We start from the raw sequence: 20,507 nt of genomic DNA on the forward strand, positions 1-20,507 counted from the left end.
TTCATGGTTCTAGGGATTATGGGGGCAGAAGTTCCAAAAATAAAAAGACAGTTGTTTACGTATGTAACTACAGCAGCTAGGATTCTTTATGCACTAAAATGGAAAGACGAAGAAGTTCACAGCAAAGAAGAATGGATAACTGAAGTGAAGGGACTATGCTGAAGCAGCAAAGCTACCAGTTAAAATAAGAGAACTTAATTATGTTTGTTTACCGGAAGAACGGAAGCCTTTTTCGTATTGTTTAAAGAAAGATTATAGTATGATGAATTCGTGAGCAGGATTTGAACCATGAACAACATAAGGAATTAGAGATAATGGTATTATTTTTACGATATAAGAGAGGGAAGATGTGAGTGCAGCAAGCGAGAGAAATAAAAAAACACCATGGAAAATGGGATGGGAAGTCGATAAAACAAATGGAAAACCTATTAGGCATTGGAATGTTTATGTGAAAGTTTTGGTGATTTAATAATATATATCTAAGCGGGACTTTTTGCATCTTAAAAAGCAGAGACATCACCTTGCCAACAAAGGTCCGTATAGTAAAATCTATAGTTTTCCCAGTAGTGATGTATGGAAGTGAGTGCTGGACCAAAAAGAAGGCTGATCGCCGAAGAATTGATGCTTTTGAATTCTGGTGTTGGAGGAGATTCTTGAGAGTCCCATGGACTGCAAGAAGATCAGACATATCCATTCTGAAGGAAATCAGCCCTGAGTGCTCACTGGAAGGACAGAACCTGAAGCTGAGACTCCAATACCTTGGCCACCTCATGAGAAGAGAAGACTCCCTGGAAAAGACCCTGATGTTGGGAAAGATGGAGGGCACAAGGAGAAGGGGGCGACAGAGGACGAGATGGTTGGACAGTGTTCTCGAAGCTACCAGCATGAGTTTGACCAAACTGAGGGAGGCAGTGGAAGACAGGAGTGCCTGGCGTGCTCTGGTCCACGGGGTCACGAAGAGTCGGACAGAAGTAAACGACTAAACAACAACAACAAGCGGGACTTTATATAAAAGGAAGGAAGGAAGGAAGGAAGGAAGGAAGGAAGGAAGGAAGGAAGGAAGGAAGGAAGGAAGGAAGGAAGGCCTTAGTGGCTAGTAACTGTTGATTCTGCTGAGTAGAAACCGGGGTTTGTTTGATTTTTAAAGCTGTTCCTGCCACTACATGTGAATCAATCACCAAGTGGCACCCATTCCCCATCCACTGCCTCCTGTGTTACTCTAACCAAGCAGAGGCTGTGCATGTGTTTTCAGAAAGGTGCTACCATGCGGACTAGCAACTTGAATTACATTGCAGAATTCTTCAGGGAGCTCCCCAGCTGTGTCAGTGTAGATTCCTCAAACACTGGTTGTGTGGAGACCTTAGCCTGGGGAGAAAAGAGTTAATTCCGGCATCTCCTTAGCAAGGCAACAGGCGCCCTTCTGCACTGGAGTGTTCAGAGCCTTTGCACAGCCGTCACTGGCTTGAGAATCAAACTAATTACCTCCATAATTACCAAAACTAATTGTCTCGCTAATTGCCAAGGATCTTTGGAGCAGGCATTATTTCCTGTGAATGTTCCACCAGCGAGGGTTATTGAGCCTCTTTGTAGCTGAGAGGTACCTCGCGTCTCTCCCCAGCAACAGATAACCTTGCCTTGATTTTCCTCATTGCCATCCACTCGCCCAATCCAAGATGGCTCCCTCAGCCATCCCAGGTGCAGGAATCAAGTTCTCGTGACCAACCATTGCCTGACCCAGTCAGGAAATGGATACTTTCTGAGCTTTTCCTGGATCCTGGGTTGATTCTGAGGTGGCCATCTTAGGTCTCCTCCTCCGATTTAGCTTCTTCTGAGAGTGGAATATATTTGCCTTTAATTATCGCCTCCAGCACATTCAACACATAATGCTGCTAATGGGATTTTCCCTTCCCTTTTCCAGAAGAGCGAATCTTTTCTAGAGGCCTTGATTAGGCTGAGGCTAAGCAAGAGAGAGAGGGAGAGACAGACAAGACAGACAGAGAGACAAAAGGAGAATTTCACCCTAGTTTTACCAAAGGGTATCTCTCTCAGAGGGACGCGGGTGGCGCTGTGGGTTAGACCACAGAGCCTAGTACTTGCCAATCAGAAGGTCGGCAGTTCGAATCCCCGCAACGGGATGAGCTCCCGTTCTTTGGTCCCTGCTCCTGCCAACCTAGCAGTTCGAAAGCACGTCAAAGTGCAAGTAGATAAATAGGTACTGCTCTGGCGGGAAGGTAAACGGCATTTCTGTGCACTGCTCTGGTTCGCCAGAAGTGGCTTAGTCATGTTGGCCACATGACCCAGAAGCTGTCTGCAGACAAATGCTAGCTCCCTCAGCCTATAGAGTGAGATGAGCGCACAACCCCAGAATCGTCCATGACTGGACCTAATGGTCAAGGGTGCCTTTACCTTTACCTTTTATCTCTCTCACGGCAAACTTCATGTTTCTTGCAAACTATGAGACACCGTGGCTAAAGCCCTAGGCCTGTGTCTCAGGTATCCAGCTTGGCTAGGATGGAAAGCTGTGTGGCCTTTCAGTTCTGTAAAATGGGGATATTAGGAGTGTTAGGAAAGTAGGGGCGGCCTTCCTTTATTGTCCCTTGAATTCATCACACGATGCTGTGCCTTCTCCTCACCCGGCCCACCTTGCAATGGCTCTGCTGTCTAGGGGCACATTCACACCATGCATTTAAACCACCATGACACCACTTTAAACAGTCATGGCTTCCTCCGAGAAATTCCATGGCCTGTCCTTTGCTAAGGGTGCTGAGAATTGTTAGGAGAACCCTGCCTCCTTCTCCTCACGGAACTAGGATCTCCAAGTTTCCTTGCGAAGTGGGATTGATGGTCAAGCCATGCTTGGAAGTCTAGCTCTCTGAAGGGGATAGAACCAGCAGCTACTGGTGGACTTCTCTTCCATGAGAAGCATCATCTGGGTGACTATAAGCCTCTCTTTTCTCTGACCGAGTCCCTAGGTGTTATGGACTGGCTGGACACAGAGGAATGGTGGTAGGAACCAGCTGGGAAGCCCCCAGGAGAAGATGGTCTGGAGCCTGGAGATTGGTAGTAGGATGATGCTGAGTGGTCAGAGGGAGAAGACTGGAAGAAGGTGTCAGTATTGAAGGGTAACAGGGCTTAGTGAGCAGGGAGAATCTGTGGCAGAGAGAAGTCCAGAATTAGAGGCAGAAGTAGGGGGGTGGGAGGCCAAAAGGCAGAGATGAGTCAGGTGAAGAAGCAAGGGTGTCTCCCCCTCCCGCTGCAACCAGCTCCCCTTCATGCTGGTCTCCCAGAACCAGAAGAGGTATGAAGAGGGAGAAGCAGAGGCATGTTGGCGGAATCTCAGATTGCTTGGGAATGACCCAGGAGAGGAGGAGGCCTAGGCAACTGTGGGAAGGTGGGGACCTTCAGCCTCCACAACTCCCTCATAAGGGCAAGATCTACCAAGACAAGTTGCAGTGCTCAATAGGCCTGATATTCCTGAGCAGCCCTTATTTCTTCTAATAAAGAGTTAACTTCCCTTCTCGGTGTGATTTATGGCTGACCCACTCCTGAAACCAGCTCCTGACGATTTCCTTGTGAAGTGGGATTGAGAGTGAAGTCATGCTGGGAAGTCTAGCTCTCTGAAGGGGATAGGGCCAGTAGCCATTGATGGACTTCTTTTCCATGAGTAGTGTTATAAGAATTTTAAGGTCAAAGTGGGAAACCTCCCCATTGTCTCTTTCCTCACAAATCCTGTCCTCACAAATCCTGTCTTAAGGGCACATTCAAGATATGAACAGGGTGTGAGCCTGTGACCTGTCACCTAGATTCAGGAATTAAGTAGTTATAATAACAAAAGAGTGGCCAAAACCCAGATAATGCAATCAGGTAATTTGCCAGACAGGAGATAAACAGCGCACTCAGATTTCTGTTGTAGACGGCCTTTTCTGTGATGTAGGTATGATGTTTCTGGGGGTGGTCTTGGACTCCAGGATGAGCAATTTAAAACATCTATATAAGGGCTTGCGCACATGGCTTAGGGTCCTCCTCTCTCCTGCGTGTGGGGGAACACCCTGTCGCAACAGTTAATAAAGATCAGGCTTACTAGCTGCTTTGCTTCTCAATATTCTCTGGTTGGTCTCTGTTATTTTCTCCTACTGATAGAGAACCTACAAAAGGACTCTATATGGGCTCTTGGGTACCCCATAAGGGAAAAGGAGCAGGGTTTTTTTTTTACTTATATCAGTAGGATCATCTGGCTGACTATAGGACTCTAATCTCTGTGTCCCCAAGAGGACGCCTTGGGGCAGCAGCTTGTGAGGTGGTCGGTTCCTCTGGAGGGGAAGCAATGGAAGTGAGGCAGGTTCCTGCGAACTACAGTCGTCCACCAAAGCAGTCCTTACTGCCACTTGATTCTCTCCATTTTGATACTAATGAGGGCTTTTGCAGAGATGGTGACAGAATTTTCTTCTTGAATTACACCGGGGAAAGGAGCGGGGGGGGGGGGAGAGATGCAGTACTCTTCTACATCTGGCACCTCAGACATAAAGAGCTTCTCTTTTCAAGAGGTGACATTTTATTCCAGCAGATGTGATCCCAGCTGGGGGGCATCCCTGCTCCGCTCAGAAGAAATTCCCCCGCCCTCCCCAGAACCAAAGACCCCCTTCGCAGGGGCAAAGCGACGGACCTTTGAGCCACGGAATCTACCTTGTCAGCAACTCCGCTCAAATATTAAAGATAGTATGCAAATACCTTTTTTATTTTTTAATTTGAATCAGAGGTTACCTTCAAATGTTTTTTGTTTTTTTTTAAAGGAAGAAGTGCTATCTTCGCAAGGTTATAAAAATCACGCGATTCTCCCGAGAGACGAGGTCAAGAAGAGGCTGTCGAAATGTAAAGCTAATATTGAAAAGAATTTTAATGCCAGGAGTGATCGTTGGAGAAACAAGGCAAAGCTGCCCTCCTCATCCCTGCAGTCTCATTGCGTTGGGGCTGGTGGAGGGGTCAAGGGACTGACCCTGCATCCCCTGTGAGGTGCCATTGGGGGTGGCAATAAGGGACAATAACGTCTTCCTTGAGTGGCACTAGACCTTTGAGCCGTGGTTTTATCAGTGAAACGCAGAAGGTCATTAACCTGGGTCCGTCTGTCTCAGGAGACAATGGAGGAATGAGCCTTTGGGGGTGAAGTCAAACTCAAACCAATGGAGAATCACAGCGCCTGCTGTGGCTGCACAGACAGATAGAGGAGAGACATGTTCTGTTGCAGCTGGGGCAGAAGGCAATGTCCGGTTGTGCTGCTGCAGATGCACCAGGGCGTTTCTTCTCTCTGCGCTCCTCTGATCACTGCTGTGGATGCACAACCCGACTGTCTGACTCCAGGCACTGCAGTCATCTGCAAGGGATTCCCATATGGTAGGGTCATCTTGGTATTGGTTGCTGGCATCACAATCTCCCAAAGCTATTAGGAGAGGTGAGCCGTTGTACCTCAACCACTCTGGGTGGCTCCCAACAAAATATTATTGATGATGATGATGATAGGTAAAGTAAAGGTAAAGGGACCCCTGACCATTAGGTCCAGTCGCGGCCGACTCTGAGGTTACGGCGCTCATCTCGCTTTACTGGCCAAGGGAGCTGGCGTACATCTTCCAGGGCATGTGGCCAGCATGACTAAGCCGCTTCTGGCGAACCAGAGCAGCTCATGGAAACGCCGTTTACCTTCCCGCTGGAGCGGTACCTATTTATCTACTTGCACTTCGACATGCTTTTGAACTGCTAGGTTGGCAGGAGCTGGGACCGAGCAACAGGAGCTCACCCCATCACGGGGATTCGAACTGTCAACCTTCTGATCGGCAAGCCCTAGGCTCTGTAGTTTAACCCACAGCGCCACCCGCGTCCCACTAATAATAATAATAATAATAATAATAATAATGCCATAAAACATTAAAAACGTCCCTAAGTTCAGTGTTGATGGAGAGGTTGCTTGTTATGGTGGATCCCAGATAGACAAAATAATCGACCACCTCCAACATGTGCTACACAAAAATGTTAATTGTTTCATCAAACAAAGAGGGATTAGAGGTGGGAATCTCAGGCCTGAGGGCCAAATGTAGCCCTCGAAACCAGACCACCCCCTCGCTGGCCCTGCTTCAAAATATCCTTGAACATTTTAGCCTGTTTGGAATGTGTCCTTAAGCTCTGAACATGCCTGGGTGGAGGTTCGAGAGAGGTGTGTGAGTGCGCACAGAGGCTAGAATACTACAGGAAGGTAAAATGCCCACCTGTTGCTTTGGCCAGTTTTGCCCCTGGCCCTTGCGCATCCCTGGTACATTTGCTTTGGCCAGTTTTGTGTCCTAGACCAAAAGATGGAGACCTGTTGCAGGGAAATGGCTGATGGAAACCTATTCGGAGACCCCAGCTTTCACGGGCCTGTTAACAAGGCAGATAACTGTGTTTTAACAATTCACACATTACCCTGTCTATCGAGGCCTTAGGATGGCTCCTGGCACCTACGGAACGTTATGGCTGCACTTTGAAATATGCTTTCTATATTTGGAACGGCTGTTTCATTTTTAGATCTCTTACGAAGAAGCCCCAAAGGTCTCACGACAAGTGGAACAAGGTGAGGGAGGGGAAATGTCCTTTTTTTCTTATTCTGGGTTGTTGGGATTTGTGCGGAGTCCAAGGACAGTGGAGAGACGTAATTTCAAATATCTCTTCCTCAGAATCCAGAGAGTCTTTAGGTGATTTTTCCCCCCCAGAGAATTTCACAAAAGACTTCACAAGTTGTTTGATTCTGAAGGGCTAGGGTTTCCCATGTGACCACGACAGAAAATATCGCCCTTGTTCCAGTAGAATTCATTCTCTTAGTGCTGGCGTCATGTATCCAAGTTTGTCCATCATGTGGCAAACATCATCATCTCCAAGAGTGTTGGCTGATTTGTGTTTACCTCAGGTTTCGTATCGGTTGGGATCATTTGAGGAGGAATGAAAAATGGCTTTCAAAACATTGTCAAAAGGGTAAAATAGCGGTAGGATTGAGAGGTGAGGTGGGAATCTGCTTCCTGTTTCTGCCACTTTCAAAGATGAAAGCTTGAAAAATGTCGGGGTCATTACTAATCCACATAAGTAATTTAAACATTTGGTCACAAGCACACCAACTCTGGGGGGCTTGAGGTGTCTCCAGCCCCCTCAATATTTGTTGGAAAGGGGGCCACATTGCAGCGTAAGCGGCCAGAGTCTCCAGGGCTTTTTACAGGAGAAACTCACAGGAACTCAGTTCCAGCAGCTCTCAGGTGAGCACCATTGCCATTCTAAGAGAACGAGGGAGGTGTTCATGGCCAGCTGTGGCACCTGTTTTTCTAGAAAAAAAGAGCACCGGCCACTCAGCCTCCTCCAGACGACGCAATGTCGCATGCACGATGCACGCCAGGCCCCCTCAATCTTGGGAGCAACCTGGTGCCCTTGTTTGGTCAGAGTACTCTTCCTGAGGTGCTATGGTGCTGGAGGAGACTCTTGAGAGTCCCATGGACTGCAAGAAGATCAAACCTATCCATTCTGAAGGAAATCAGCCCTGAGTGCTCACTGGAAGGACAGATCCTGAAGCTAAGGCTCCAAGACTTGGGCCACCTCCTGAGAAGAGAAGACTCCCTGGAAAAGACCCTGATGTTGGGAAAGATGGAGGGCACAAGGAGAAGGGGACGGCAGAGGATGAGATGGTTGGACAGTGTTCGCGAAGCTACCAGCATGAGTTTGACCAAACTGCGGGAGGCAGTGGAAGACAGGAGTGCCTGGCGTGCTCTGGTCCATGGGGTCACGAAGAGTTGGACACAACTAAACGACTAAACAACAACGAGACTCTTCCTCCTTGATATAACTTGCTGCCCTTGCATCTGGTCCAGAAGCTGCAACTGGTGCAGAACGCACCAGAGACTGCTCATGGGAACAGCAACATCTACTTGGCTGCTGAGAGAACTACACTGGTTGCCCTTTTGCTACCAGACCACCTTTCTTTTCCTTCTAAAGTCTTTTGAAAACATAACAAAGTTTTGACAGGTCTTTACAATATGACTCCCCCCCTTTTCATCAATCAGTATTTATGGGTGTTATGTTGATATTTTTAATGATGTTTTATGAACCTTTTCTTCATATTTTGTGTGTGTGTGTGTGTGTGTGTAACATGTGGGTTATAGATTCTTAAGTAATAATAATAAACCATTCCCTGGTTTTGTAGTATGATCTGGCCCTCAAATATTTTTCTTTCTTTTAACAACACCTTGTGCAGGTAACCCACAGAACAGCTCTGCCAATGTCTTGGCTTAAAGAACACACACCATTATTTGCAAGTTAACTGATTTGTATAAACACTCCATAGAGCGCCCATATAAACAAGTCATTCATGTGCCTGCTTTTTTCCACCCTGTGTGCCAAGTTAGCATACCCGGGAGCAAGATTATTCCCCTCTGGAATCATCCTGGCTCCTTCCGCTCTTCACAACCCATCTCCCGTTTTTGCACCGTTTAAAACACACACACACACGAAATACCATCAATTAAACTGTAATCACAACGCACCTCAGTAATTAATGCAGGAGAGCGACTGGAAGCTCTCCTGAATACCAATGAGATATGCAGGTGTGCCTGCAATTCCACACTACAATGCAGTTCAAATGTTGCCAATTAGGGAATTAGAACAGGTAAATAAATAAGAGAAGGTTGTAGGTATTTAGCTGAGTTTACCCTCTCTTGTTGCTTGTAAGGAGATGCACACTTTAAAAAGCTGTCCACGGAAATAGCAATGTAAGGAAAACCAACCTAGGATATGAATTTGCTGAACTGTTAAAAAGGGATACAAAAAAGGGAGGCGTGAGGAAGTCAGGAAAATAAGTTAATCAAAGATGAATAACTAGAAAAGAGTGATTTGTGTTTTTTCTTATTTCATTTTTGTGTGTTGATTGATTTTTCTTTTTCCCTTGTTAGGTTAAATGTTTGTATTTTATGTATTGTGAAATTTTGTATTGTTGTGTTTTATATTTTCCCTGTGTTTTTATTGTTCTTTGTTAGGTTGTTTCTTTTTCTACTGTTAAACTTAATAAAATATTATTGTAAGGAAAACCAACCTGAACGGAAGCCTCTTCAATTCACAGTGCCAAGACAGTATAAAACAAATTGGGGGAATAGGGAGGAGGGATATACAGGGTTTCAGTAGAAATCCAACACTGACTTCTTATCCAAGAAGACGGGGGGGGGGGAGAGATCATTGTGCCTTTCCTGGACATAGAATGGGAGAGAGAGCAGCATTCTTTAAAAGATGGTAAAGGTAAAGGGACCCCTGACCATTAGGTCCAATCGTGGCAGACTCTGGGGTTGCGGTGCTCATCTCGCTTTACTGGCCGAGGGAGCCGGTGTACAGCTTCCGGGTCATGTGGCCAGCAGGACTAAGCCGCTTCTGGCGAACCAGAGCAGCGCACGGAAACGCCATTTACCTTCCCGCCACAGTGGTAGCTATTTATCTACTTGCACTTTGACGTGCTTTCGAACTGCTAGGTTGGCAGGAGCAGGGACCGAGCAACGGGAGCTCACCCCATCGCGGGGATTCGAACCGCCGACCTTCTGATCGGCAAGTCCTAGGCTCTGTGGTTTAACCCACAGCGCCACCCGCGTCCCTTTAAAAGATGAGGACTTATCAATACCTGTGAAAGGTATTCAGAGGCATCATTGCCTCCAACTGTGCAGGCAGATTATAGCCATCCTGGCTAGTAACTGCCCACCTATGAGGCAAGGTGAGACGACCGCCTCAGGCAGCAGATCCCAATGCAAATCTTTATTACTCCTTGTTACTGATGTGTGTCTTCTCTCACCCCTTCTTCCCTGGTGGAGAGAGGGTGTCAGGTGTGCGTGCAGGAGCCAGGCCCTGTGACCAATAGGACTCTGCAGGACCTTGGCCTTCCTAAGTTTGTTCTAAAGAGGCAAGGCGCGGCCGCACAGGCTGATTGGTAACTCACAGCACCTGGTGGCAAGAGCCGGGAAGGGATATAAGGTCAGCAGCAACACGCTTCCTGCCTTGAAGTTTGGCTTCTTGCTTCCTGATCCTTGAACCTCGGCTTCTTGACTCCCTGCTTCTTGATCCTCGGACCCCTGACTTTGTGACTCCTTGAGAGCCAGTGTGGTGTAGTGGTTAAGAGCGGTAGTCTCGTAATCTGGTGAACCGGGTTCGCGTCTCCGCTCCTCCACATGCAGCTGCTGGGTGACCTTGGGCCAGTCACACTTCTCTGAAGTCTCTCAGCCCCACTCACCTCACAGAGTGTTTGTTGTGGGGGAGGAAGGGAAAGGAGAATGTTAGCCGCTTTGAGACTCCTTAAAGGGAGTGAAAGGCGGGGTATCAAATCCAAACTCCTCTTAAACATTAGGAAGAACTTCCTGACAGTAAGAGCTGTTCGACAGTGGAATTTGCTGCCAAGGAGTGTGGTGGAGTCTCCTTCTTTGGAGGTCTTTAAGCAGAGGCTTGACAACCATATGTCAGGAGTGCTCTGATGGTGTTTCCTGCTTGGCAGGGGGTTGGACTCGATGGCCCTTGTGGTCTCTTCCAATTCTATGATTCTTCTTCTTCTTCTTCTTCTTCTTCTTCTTCTTCTTCTTCTTCTTCTTCTTCTTCTTCTTGCTTCCTGACCCTCGGACCCTTGGCATTTTGACTCCTGGCTCTCTGACCCTCAGACTCTTGGCTTCCTGACTCCTGGCTTCTGGACCCCAGTTCCTGCTCCCACCCTGCCATCTTGCCCCTGACGTCCTCTGCCGGGACTTTGATCACCCGTGAACTGGACCGTGAGAGAGGGGCAGCATTTTGGTTCGCTTCAGGTGCCAAAACGTCTTGGGCATGGCCATCGGTGGCCAAAATGCGCCACTTGTCTCCATTCAAACACACCTGCCAGTCTGCCACCCATTCACTCAGTTTGGAGAGGTCCTTTGGGAGCTCTTCGCAATCTTTTTGTTTCCAAGGACCCTGAACAATTTAGTGTCGTCAGCAAGCTTGCCCCCCCCCCCACTGCTCACTTCGAACTCTACAGATCGTTCATGAAGAAGCTGGAAAGCACAGGCCCCAGAATCCATCCCCGGAGGACTTGCACTTTCTACTTCTCATCATTTGAAGAACGGTGCATTTAAACTCCATTGTCTTGGGAAGTGGCTCCCTCAACTCCAAGCCTGGGGTGCCAGGGCTTCTCTTTAGCTCTGCACCAGCAGGTCCATGCTCAGTCCAAGTGGAAAGAATGGGATCCTCCTCCTGCTGCAGCAACAGCAGCTCACTGGCCATACGCCACACCAGTCCCTTAATAAACAGGGACCCAAGTCAAAACAGCTGCACTTGTTAAACCTGGAACGTTGCAGCATCTTCAGATTGCAAAACAGGGGACCTTATTTAGAAGGCTATCTTCATTTACACCTGAAAAGAATTGGACCAAGCAGCTGGAGAGCTTATTATTATTAAGGATGCTTATATGCAGTAGTTGCATGTTAATATTTATTTATTTGTTTGTTTGTTTGTTTGTTTATACATACCCTGCCCATCTGGCTGGGTTTCCCCAGCCACTCTGGGCGGCTTCCAACAGAACACTAAAATACAAATAACCTATTACACATTAAAAGCTTCCCCAAACAGGGCTGCCTTCAGATGTCTTCTAAAAGTTTGGTAGTTATTTTTCTCTTTGACATCTGGTGGGAGGGCGTTCCACAGGTAGGGTGCCACTACCGAGAAGGCCCTCTGCCTGGTTCCTTGTAACTTGGCTTCTCACAGTGAGGGAACCGCCAGAAGGCCCTCGGCGATGGACCTCAGTGTCCGGGCAGAACAATGGAGGTGGAGACGCTCCTTCAGGTATACAGGACCGAGGCCGTTTAGGAATTTAAAGGTCAGTGCCAACACTTTGAATTGTGCTCGGAAACATACTGGGAGCCAGTGTAGGTCTTTCAAGACCGGTGTTATGTGGTCTTGGCGGCCGCTCCCAGTCACCAGTCTGGCTGCCGCATTCTGGATTAGTTGTAATTTCCGGGTCACCTTCAAAGGTAGCCCCATGTACAGCGCATTGCAGCAGTCCAAGTGAGAGATAACTAGAGCATGCACCACTCTGGAGAGACAGTCTGCGGGCAGATAGGGTCTCATCCTGCGTACCAGATGGAGCTGGTAAACAGCTGACCTGGATACAGAATTAACCTGCTCTATGAACTGAGTGCAATTTTAAAACACTGCAGCAGGACCCCACACGCCCTGTAAGTGGTACTAAGTAGAGATACGTTACCTGTTTTGTTAAGGGCACCATGTTGGCGACCCCTTAGATACATTATTTGAGCTGGCAGCTCTGCGCGCAGACGCATGGGCACGGGAATCTGAAACGAGGCCCTTCCCGAAGCCACGAAACTCCAAAGAAAACACATTCATCATTAGGGTGTAGAAATGCTAAAAGAATTAAATTTCGCAATTTGGAGGTGAGCCTGATGAGAAATAGGAGGAGAGTAGCTGTTGAGCATGATGCCAGGGACTGGCTGTACGAAGAGGAGCAGTGGGAGGCACCAATCGGTGAACCCCACCCCCCGGAAACCTGAGAGGAAGAAGGCTCCAAGCCTGGGAATTGGTGGTGGGAAACAGAGGAGAGGTCAGAGGGAGAAGATTGTGAGTAGAGGCTGAATGCTGAAGGGGCAACAGGGTTTAGTGAGCAGGAGGAACCTGTGAAAGGGAGCAGTTCAGGCTCTGAGGCTGAAGCAGAGGGGCCGGCTCAAGAGATAGCTGAAGAAGCCAGGGAGTCCCTAATAAACATGGAGAAAGAAGGCTTCCAGAACACCACCTGGCTTAGCATAGATTAAATCTCACTGACAGTCAGACTGTCTCTCCAAGATTTACCATTTGAATACAGTTATCTGGAAAAAAATATTGATTTACAAGTATGTCCATTGATAGCAGGAAGTCAAGAAATATGAAATAAGGAGCCAAGCCGAAGTTGTTTAAAAAAGGCTTGAACTCCCTATGTAGAAGTTGATATGAAAATATTTATCTATTTTTTGTTCTTTGTTCTGTTTCTTTTTTCTTTTTATATTCTCTATTTTTCTTTTTAGTTTTATTTATGTATATTTGATGTACAGTGGTACCTCTGGTTACCTACTTAATTCGTTCTGGAGTTCCGTTCTTAACCTGAAACTGTTCTGAACCTGAAGCACCACTTTAGCTAATGGGGGCTGCCACGCTGCTGCTGCGCGATTTCTGTTCTCATCCTGAAGCCAAGTTCTTAACCCGAGGTGCTATTCCTGCGTTAGCGGAGTCTGTAACCTGAAGCATATGTAACCCGAGGTACCACTGTATTTACCTGTTTGCAACTAATAAAAATAATTCAAAAGGGGGGGGGGGGAGAGAAGCAGCCAGAGAGTCTCCCTCTCCTACTGTGACAAGCTCCCTTCCCGCTAGTCTCCAAGAACCCACAGAGTAATGAGGGGAGCAGAACAGAGGCCAGAGGTGCTTGGGAAACATCTGGGAAAGGAGGAGCCTTAAGGGCGGTAGAAGGCAGGGACCTTCAGTCCTGGCAACTGCTCCAAAGGGGCAAGTCCTACTAGGAATTGTTGCTGTGACAACGAGGCTGAGTTGTATTTCATTTCCAGCTAACTTCACCAGCATGAGAGATTTTCTTCCTTCCTTCCTGACCTGCGTCTGACTCCCCGCATGGGACACATGAGCCCCCGTGAAATCTGTCCCTTTCCTTTCCATGGGTCCTGCGACCTACCCAGGCTTCCCTCCCCACAAGAAGAACAGGCCAGGGAGAGACAACCCTCCGTTTCACGAAGCGCGTTTTATTATCGATGCCGAGAGAACATAATTGTCAGTACTTGGTGACAGCACAGCACAATCACAAGCTACGGTTACCGTGTAATCAAATGCCTTATTACAATTATAATTTGCAATCAATGAACTCCCATGCAATGGAGGTTTTAGAAACATGATTCCAGCAGAGGGGGGAAGACAGATGACCCTCCCAGTGACATAATTTTGGCAATAAATTAAACCAACATTCTCATGATTATGCAAAGGAAAAACACAATTCTTTGAGGGACGCAGCAGGAGGCGGCCAACACAGGCCCAGGGAAGGGCTGGCAGCAAAAGCAGGGTCTGCAGAGAAAACGGCAGTGTTGGGATGAAATATTCCACCTCCTCCTAAGGTCAGGGGAGCGTTTCTGCCTTGCCTTCCTGCAATCACCGGCAAGTGGGTTTCACAAGCTGCCCTCCGATGTGTGATATCTAGCATAATGAGATTCGGGTCTTGGCCACGCTGATTGAGCTGCCGCATCCTACGGTCTTGATTTGGCCCTTCTAGATTCTCCTCTTTCTCTCTCTCCCACCTGCCCTGCAAATGGGCTGCTGGATGGCTCTCGAATAAAACGCCCCGTTCTGCTGCTGGAACTGGAGTTGATGGGTGGACACTTGACGCGAAGGGGCTTCTATCCTCCTCTGCCAGCCAGGCTCTGCAAGGGAACGAAAAGGAGCAAGGTGAAGTTTCAACCCCACCATGAAGGGAAACAGTGTGCCTGAAAACAGAAGGGTTAAGGGGGGCTAATTTGAGATTTCGACAAGGACTAGAACCTCCAGACACTTTTAATATCATTTGGCATTCCTTTACTGTTACATGTGCGATGGAACCATCCTTTGAAGACGACCTTTATCACAAGCCTGGCAGATTTGATAATCAGATAACGCTAATGTGCTTTATTTTAGTTGTTTTAACCCATCTGTAGCTGTACTCATTCAATGTGCCTACTTTATAGATTGGTTTTTCATCTCTCAAGTTTCATCATCTTTTTTGGGGGGGAATGTATGATTTTATTAAGATCTTTCATAATGCATTACAATGAAAAACAAACTAATCTAAACAAAAACAAAGAAAGAAGAATAAGAATACAAAGTCCTCATTCACAGGTAAATCTCAGCTTGTCCCACAGAGAGAGAGGTGAACCTTTCTAGCGCTCACCTGCAAGGTTCCCTTTTTTCTGGGATATCTTCCCTGCCTCTGGCACAGGTAATTTCCATCTGTTGTTAAAACTGTTCTCTCTGTTTTATATATATTGTAAAATGAAATAAAAAAAACTTTACACCCCCCAAACTCCCCAAAAAAGGGGCCAGGACACCATCTGACCCAATGACACAACCAAAAGGCAGGGCGATTATTCTCCCAACAGCAGCAGCCCCACTCCACCTGCCCCCATGGCAGAATCTGAGCCCAGCTGCATGCCACCAGGAGGCTGCAGGGGTCACGGTCTGGTTCACGGGCGATCCAAGTCCCAGCAGGGGACGTCAGGACCGGGGGCAAGATGGCAGGGTGGGAGCCGGAACGGGAGTCCAGAAGCCAGGAGTCAGGAAGCCAAGAGTCCGAGGGTCAGAGAGCCGGGAGTCAAGAAGCCAAGGGTCCGAGGGTCGGGAAGCAAGGAGGCACAAAGTCAGGGGTACGAGGATCAAGAAGCAGGGAGTCAAGTAGCCGAGGTTCAAGGATCAGGAAGCAAGAAGCCAAACGCAGCAAGGCAGGAAGTGTGTTGCTGTGGCAAAGAGCTGAAGGGAAATGCTTAACTTATATCCCTTCCCTGCTCCTGCCACCAGGGGCTGTGAGTTACCAATCGGCCTCACCTGTGCGGCCGCGCATTGCCTCTTCAGAAACTTAGGAAGGCCCCAGTCCTGCAAAGTCCTATTGGTCACAGGGCCATCCTGCACGCACTCCTGACAGCAGGTGAGACGGCAGCAGACCAAAAGAGCTGCAGGTGGCTCAGAGAAGTGAGCTGGAAGGCACCATCCCCACAGGACTGCAAAGGAAGGCAACCCATGGTCCCATTCAGAGAGCCCTCACCAGCATCACCCTTTTGAAGTATCCTTCAAGCATCCTGAATGCAAATTGAGAAGGCTGGGAGACCAAACTGCCTATGTGTCACCCTGCAGGTGGAGAGGCAGGCAACATACTTTTTGCCTCTCTTTAAGTGAGGGAAGGCAGGTGACCATTGCTTGGGGCTCCAGCCATATGCAACACAACTGGGCTCTGTCTGGTAGGAAAGTCCTGGGCAAGTGTTGCTCCCTCCGCCTCCTAGAGAGCCAGTGTGGTGTAGTGGTTAAGAATGGTGGACTCGTAATCTGGTGAACTGGGTTCGCTTCCCTGCTCCTCCACATGCAGCTGCTGGGTGACCTTGAGCTAGTCACACTTTTCTGAAGTCTTTCAGCCCCACTCACCTCACAGAGTGTTTGTTGTGGGGGAGGAAGGAAAAGGAGAATGTTAGCCGCTTTGAGATTCCTTTGGGTAATGATAAAGCAGGATATCAAATCCAAACTCCTCTTCTTCTTTTCTGTTGCCTCCTAATTCTTACCTGCTTCCTCCACAAAGCCACTATTGCAGTGAAGCTGTTGGCTTAACTGACACTCCCAAAACTGATACTTGACTGCAATGAAGTCTAAAATGTCAAGATTCATCCCTCCTTACCCCGCTTCTCCCACCCCTCCGTTTGGTACACTTGGTGCTCCCCTCCTTTTGTTGAAATGTAGACTGTATGCTCCCTGGGGCAGGAACCTTTTCTTCCTCCCTCCCTCTGTTGTTGTTGTTGCTGCTGTTTACTCTGCAAAGCTCAATGTGCCTTAAGGGTGCTATTTCAAATAACAAACAGCAGCAATATTGCAACGATCCCAACAACCTTTTTTTGCGATCTATATGAAAATCAACACCTGCCACTCAATCTTGAGAAACAGCACTGCCAGCAGAACAGAGGGGAGCGCCGACGTGCGGAGACCAGACATGTCCCCTTTGCAAACACACTTTGCACGAAAGCAGCTTGCACCTGTGATGAAAATCGGCAGCCGCGCCACATTTCCCAATCTTTTAGCCTGCTACTAAGGGCTTGGTGAGTTCCCAACTGCCCCTGCGTGCAGCCTGAGCAGATGAGACCAAATATGCTGTAGAGCAGGCATGTCCAAAGTCCGTTTCAGGGGCATAATCTGGCCTGCCAGTCGGTTTAATCTGGCCCCTGTGGCAGTTTATTTCCTGGGGTAAAATCCTAAAAAAAGGCTCAACAACTTCAATCCTAAAAAGGTCAACAACTTTGGCTGGCCCTTTGGTCGACCCCCACGGCCCTTCACGTCATCAAATCTGGCCCTCTTTGAAAAAAGTTTGGCCACCCATTTTATGCTTAATCTTCTGATCACACTTGGCATTGATAAATGGTACCAGCGTCCCTCTGGCATTGATATGCAGGCAACCCGGGAAGGCAGCCCATCTAGGAGAAGGAAACTCTGATCCTAAACCTCCACTGCCAGAGACCCAGTGTGATGTAGTGGTTAAGAGCGGTGGACTTGTAATCTGGTGAACCGGGTTCGCTTCCCCACTCCTCCACATGCAGCTGCTGGGTGACCTTGGGCCAGTCACACTTCTCTGGAGTCTCTCAGCCCCACTCACCTCACAGAGTGTTTGTTGTGGGGGAGGAAGGGAAAGGAGAATGTTAGCCACTTTGAGACTCCTTCGGGTAGTGATAAAGTGGGATATCAAATCCAAACTACTCTTCTTCTTCCTTGCAGGATATCTTTGGGAGAAGAAAAGGCTAAGGAGTTAACCCTACACATATCCAGAGTGGAGTGCCCAAGACGGTTGGATGGCGCCTTGTACGCCTCCTTCCAGCAACTCCTGCAGCCAAGCTGGTGCCAAACATATTGCTCTCCTTTCCTTTGCTTCACATTATCAAGGCTAAGAGAAGGATCTTGTTGCCTGGGCATCCCAAGACCTCCAGACACACTGGCCAGGCTTGCGCCCCAGGGAGGTCACTTCGTGTGCTGCTAATACAGCGGTTTGACTTCAGCCCACGCTGGCACCTTCCTTTGCCTCTCGAGACAGACGGATGGCAACAACAAGGGCTCCTCTTCACATTGCCATTGTGGTGCGGAGGCTCCTGAAGTGGGGTGCAAGGGGGGAAAGTTTGCCCTAGCGTATTTTCCCTCCCGATGTTCTTGCAAGACATTTTCTTCCCACCTGTGATGATGGCACAGTGGTGCAGGGTCCTGGGTTTACACAGAGTGCATGTTTGGGTGCATTTTATTCTACGCTAGCTTGTTTCACCCATTCATATAACCTTGATGGCTTCTTCCTTGCAACAGGAAGGCATCTTCTGCAACAGAATCTTATTATGAAAAGCCTGCCTACACGTTACTCTCATGGTGTGAAGAGCGTGAACTGGGCTCTGACTATTAAAAAACCTGAAGTTCCCTGGAGACAGGCAGGGTAATCTACAGGAGCTTGCAGGAAAACAGGAGCCCTTGGTAATCTTTCTCCCTCTTGTCTTTCTCCTTGTCTAGGTCTCCACTCCTCTCCCCAAAGACAGCTAGCCCCTCAAGGAGCTATGCAGGGAGAAAGGGGGCCAGAACCTTCTCTATAGTTTTCTCCGCCTGCCTCCAGGGAACATTCGGAAATCTCAGCAGCTAAAGCCTGGCTTATGCTTGGATACTTTCCGTGTGATGAATGCAACACATAGCCAAGCTCTTAACATTCAACACTGCATAAATTTAAACACTGCATAAATTAACATAATATCTTTCAGGGGCAAAGTGGGGGGTGGGGTGAGGAATGCCACAACTTGAAAAGCAGAACCCCGCTACTTCCCTCTAGGAATCTGCCAGGTGAGGCAGGAAAATACAGGTGGCTGCCCATCACACAGATTGCTGACAGATTAAAAAACACACAAAACACCATTTCCACTGTAAAGACGGGGGGAAAACAACCACCCACATTTCCACTGCAAGAGATGCCCTGTATGACACAGAGAAGATTGAGTTGGGTACGCAGGGGGTTCCATTCTGTGTTTTTGAAGCAGCAGCAGCTACACCTGCAACATTTTGGATTAATTGCTCAGAAAACTTGCTAATTGTTGGGCATTTCCCTTGGTTAAAAACAATCTCTCTCACATGTGTGCCAAATTATTCACTGCAATGACTTCAATCAGAACAGCAGGCGCAGGACTTTCAGGCAGAAAAGCAGAATCGTCTGTGCCTCCTCAGCATACTTTTTAGCTGCTTAGATAAAGGACAATATTATAGCAACGATCAAGGCAAACAATTCTGAGCACAAGGGGTTTGGCTGATGGAGGGGAATATATTCCCACCCACCCCCCAATAGCTCTCAATATATTCCAAGAATGAAGCTGATGAACCTGAGCTGGGAAATACATACCATATTTTTTTTGCTCTATAAGACGCACCTAGTTTTTGGAGAAGGAAAACAAGAAGAAGAAAAAATCTGAATCCCAGAAGCCAGAACAGCAAGAGGGATCGCTGCGCAGCGAAAGCAGCGATCCCTCTTCCTGTTCTGGCTTCTGGGATAGCTGCACAGCCCGCATTCACTCCATAAGACACACACACATTTCCCCTTACTTTTTAGGAGGGAAAAAGTGAGTCTTATAGAGCAAAAAATACGGTATTTTTGGTGGGAGGTGGTCATGGTGAGGAGAGGGACTAGGACAGGGGTCGGCAAGGCTTACCTCGCCTGGGCCGGTTTACTCCAGCGGAGATCCCTCCGTGGGCCGGATCACGCGCACACCTGCCCGCGATTTCCGGAGTCCGCGTCTGTGCAGGCGCAATTTCCGGCATCGCGGAAGCGAGTCCCCGCACTGCGCTGGTTTAGTGCAGCACATGGGGACTCCCCGAGCAAATGGCTCTGTTTGTGGGCCGGTTAAATGACCTCCATGGGCCGCTTGTGGCCCATGGGCCTTAGGTTGCCAACCCCTGCACTAGGAGCAAGAGTACACCTGGTTGCTTAAGAAACTGGCACGGTGCATGTGGCAAGACCAACTGGCTACATCCCTGCTCAGTGCAACTAAGCTAGCTGTCAGACCAAAGGCCTATCTAGTCCAGCAACCTGTTCTCACAGTGGCCGGCCAACCGGATGCTTATGGGAAACACAGAAGAAATACATGTGGCAGTGAGTTCCACAGTTTAACTAAGCACTGCATGGAGAAGCACTTTCTGTTATCTGTTCTGATCCAACAGTCAGCTTCCTTGAATGTCCACGAGTTCCAGAGTTGTGACAGAGGGAGAAAAGCTTATTGATATGTTTCCACCCCTTCGAGATCCCATTCTTGCTGTAAGTGCGCATAAACGCTGATTGCAGCCGGCCGCCACTGCCTTGCCTTGATAAACATGGTCACGATAAACAACTGTCGTCATCGGAACCCTGCTCCGGTGGAGGGGAGGAATATATCAATAATACGCTTCGCTTTATCAAACTGCCTTGAGAGAACTTCAGATAAAGATTTAACTCGAGATACAGCCAAGTGTCAAAGCCCTCAATATTAGCAGCTCCACGAGGTTTTTCTAAGGGGGAGATGGAGCCGGGAGATTACCGAGTGCGAAATACGGAGTGTGCAGATGACAAGACGAGCCGATTGCAATCGAGGCAGGAAGGAAAGAGGAGTCAATAAATTCAATTTATGAGCAGCACAAAAAGAGTCTTCGGCTGCCGTCCTGGTGGGAGGCATCGCTACCTGGATTTCAGATTC

The 20,507-nt window shown here is 48.2% G+C and overlaps 1 protein-coding gene across 5 annotated transcripts in view; it reads right to left on the reverse strand.

Moving 5' to 3' along the window:
• Positions 1-13,776: 13,776 nt before the first annotated feature.
• Positions 13,777-20,507, reverse strand: part of CHCHD3 (coiled-coil-helix-coiled-coil-helix domain containing 3) — a 217,591-nt gene continuing 210,860 nt past the window's right edge. For 3 of the 5 annotated variants that reach the window (XM_053407490.1, XM_053407491.1, XM_053407495.1), the window contains one exon: positions 13,777-14,465. In XM_053407490.1, the coding sequence (XP_053263465.1) occupies positions 14,024-14,465 (442 nt within the window). In that variant the 3' untranslated portion in view covers positions 13,777-14,023. The remainder of the gene's footprint in view (positions 14,466-20,507) is intronic. The other 2 variants (XM_053407492.1, XM_053407493.1) reach the window with 1 other exon arrangement.

The sequence above is a fragment of the Podarcis raffonei genome, chromosome 10 (assembly GCF_027172205.1).
Source record: "Podarcis raffonei isolate rPodRaf1 chromosome 10, rPodRaf1.pri, whole genome shotgun sequence".
Lineage (NCBI taxonomy): Eukaryota > Metazoa > Chordata > Lepidosauria > Squamata > Lacertidae > Podarcis > Podarcis raffonei.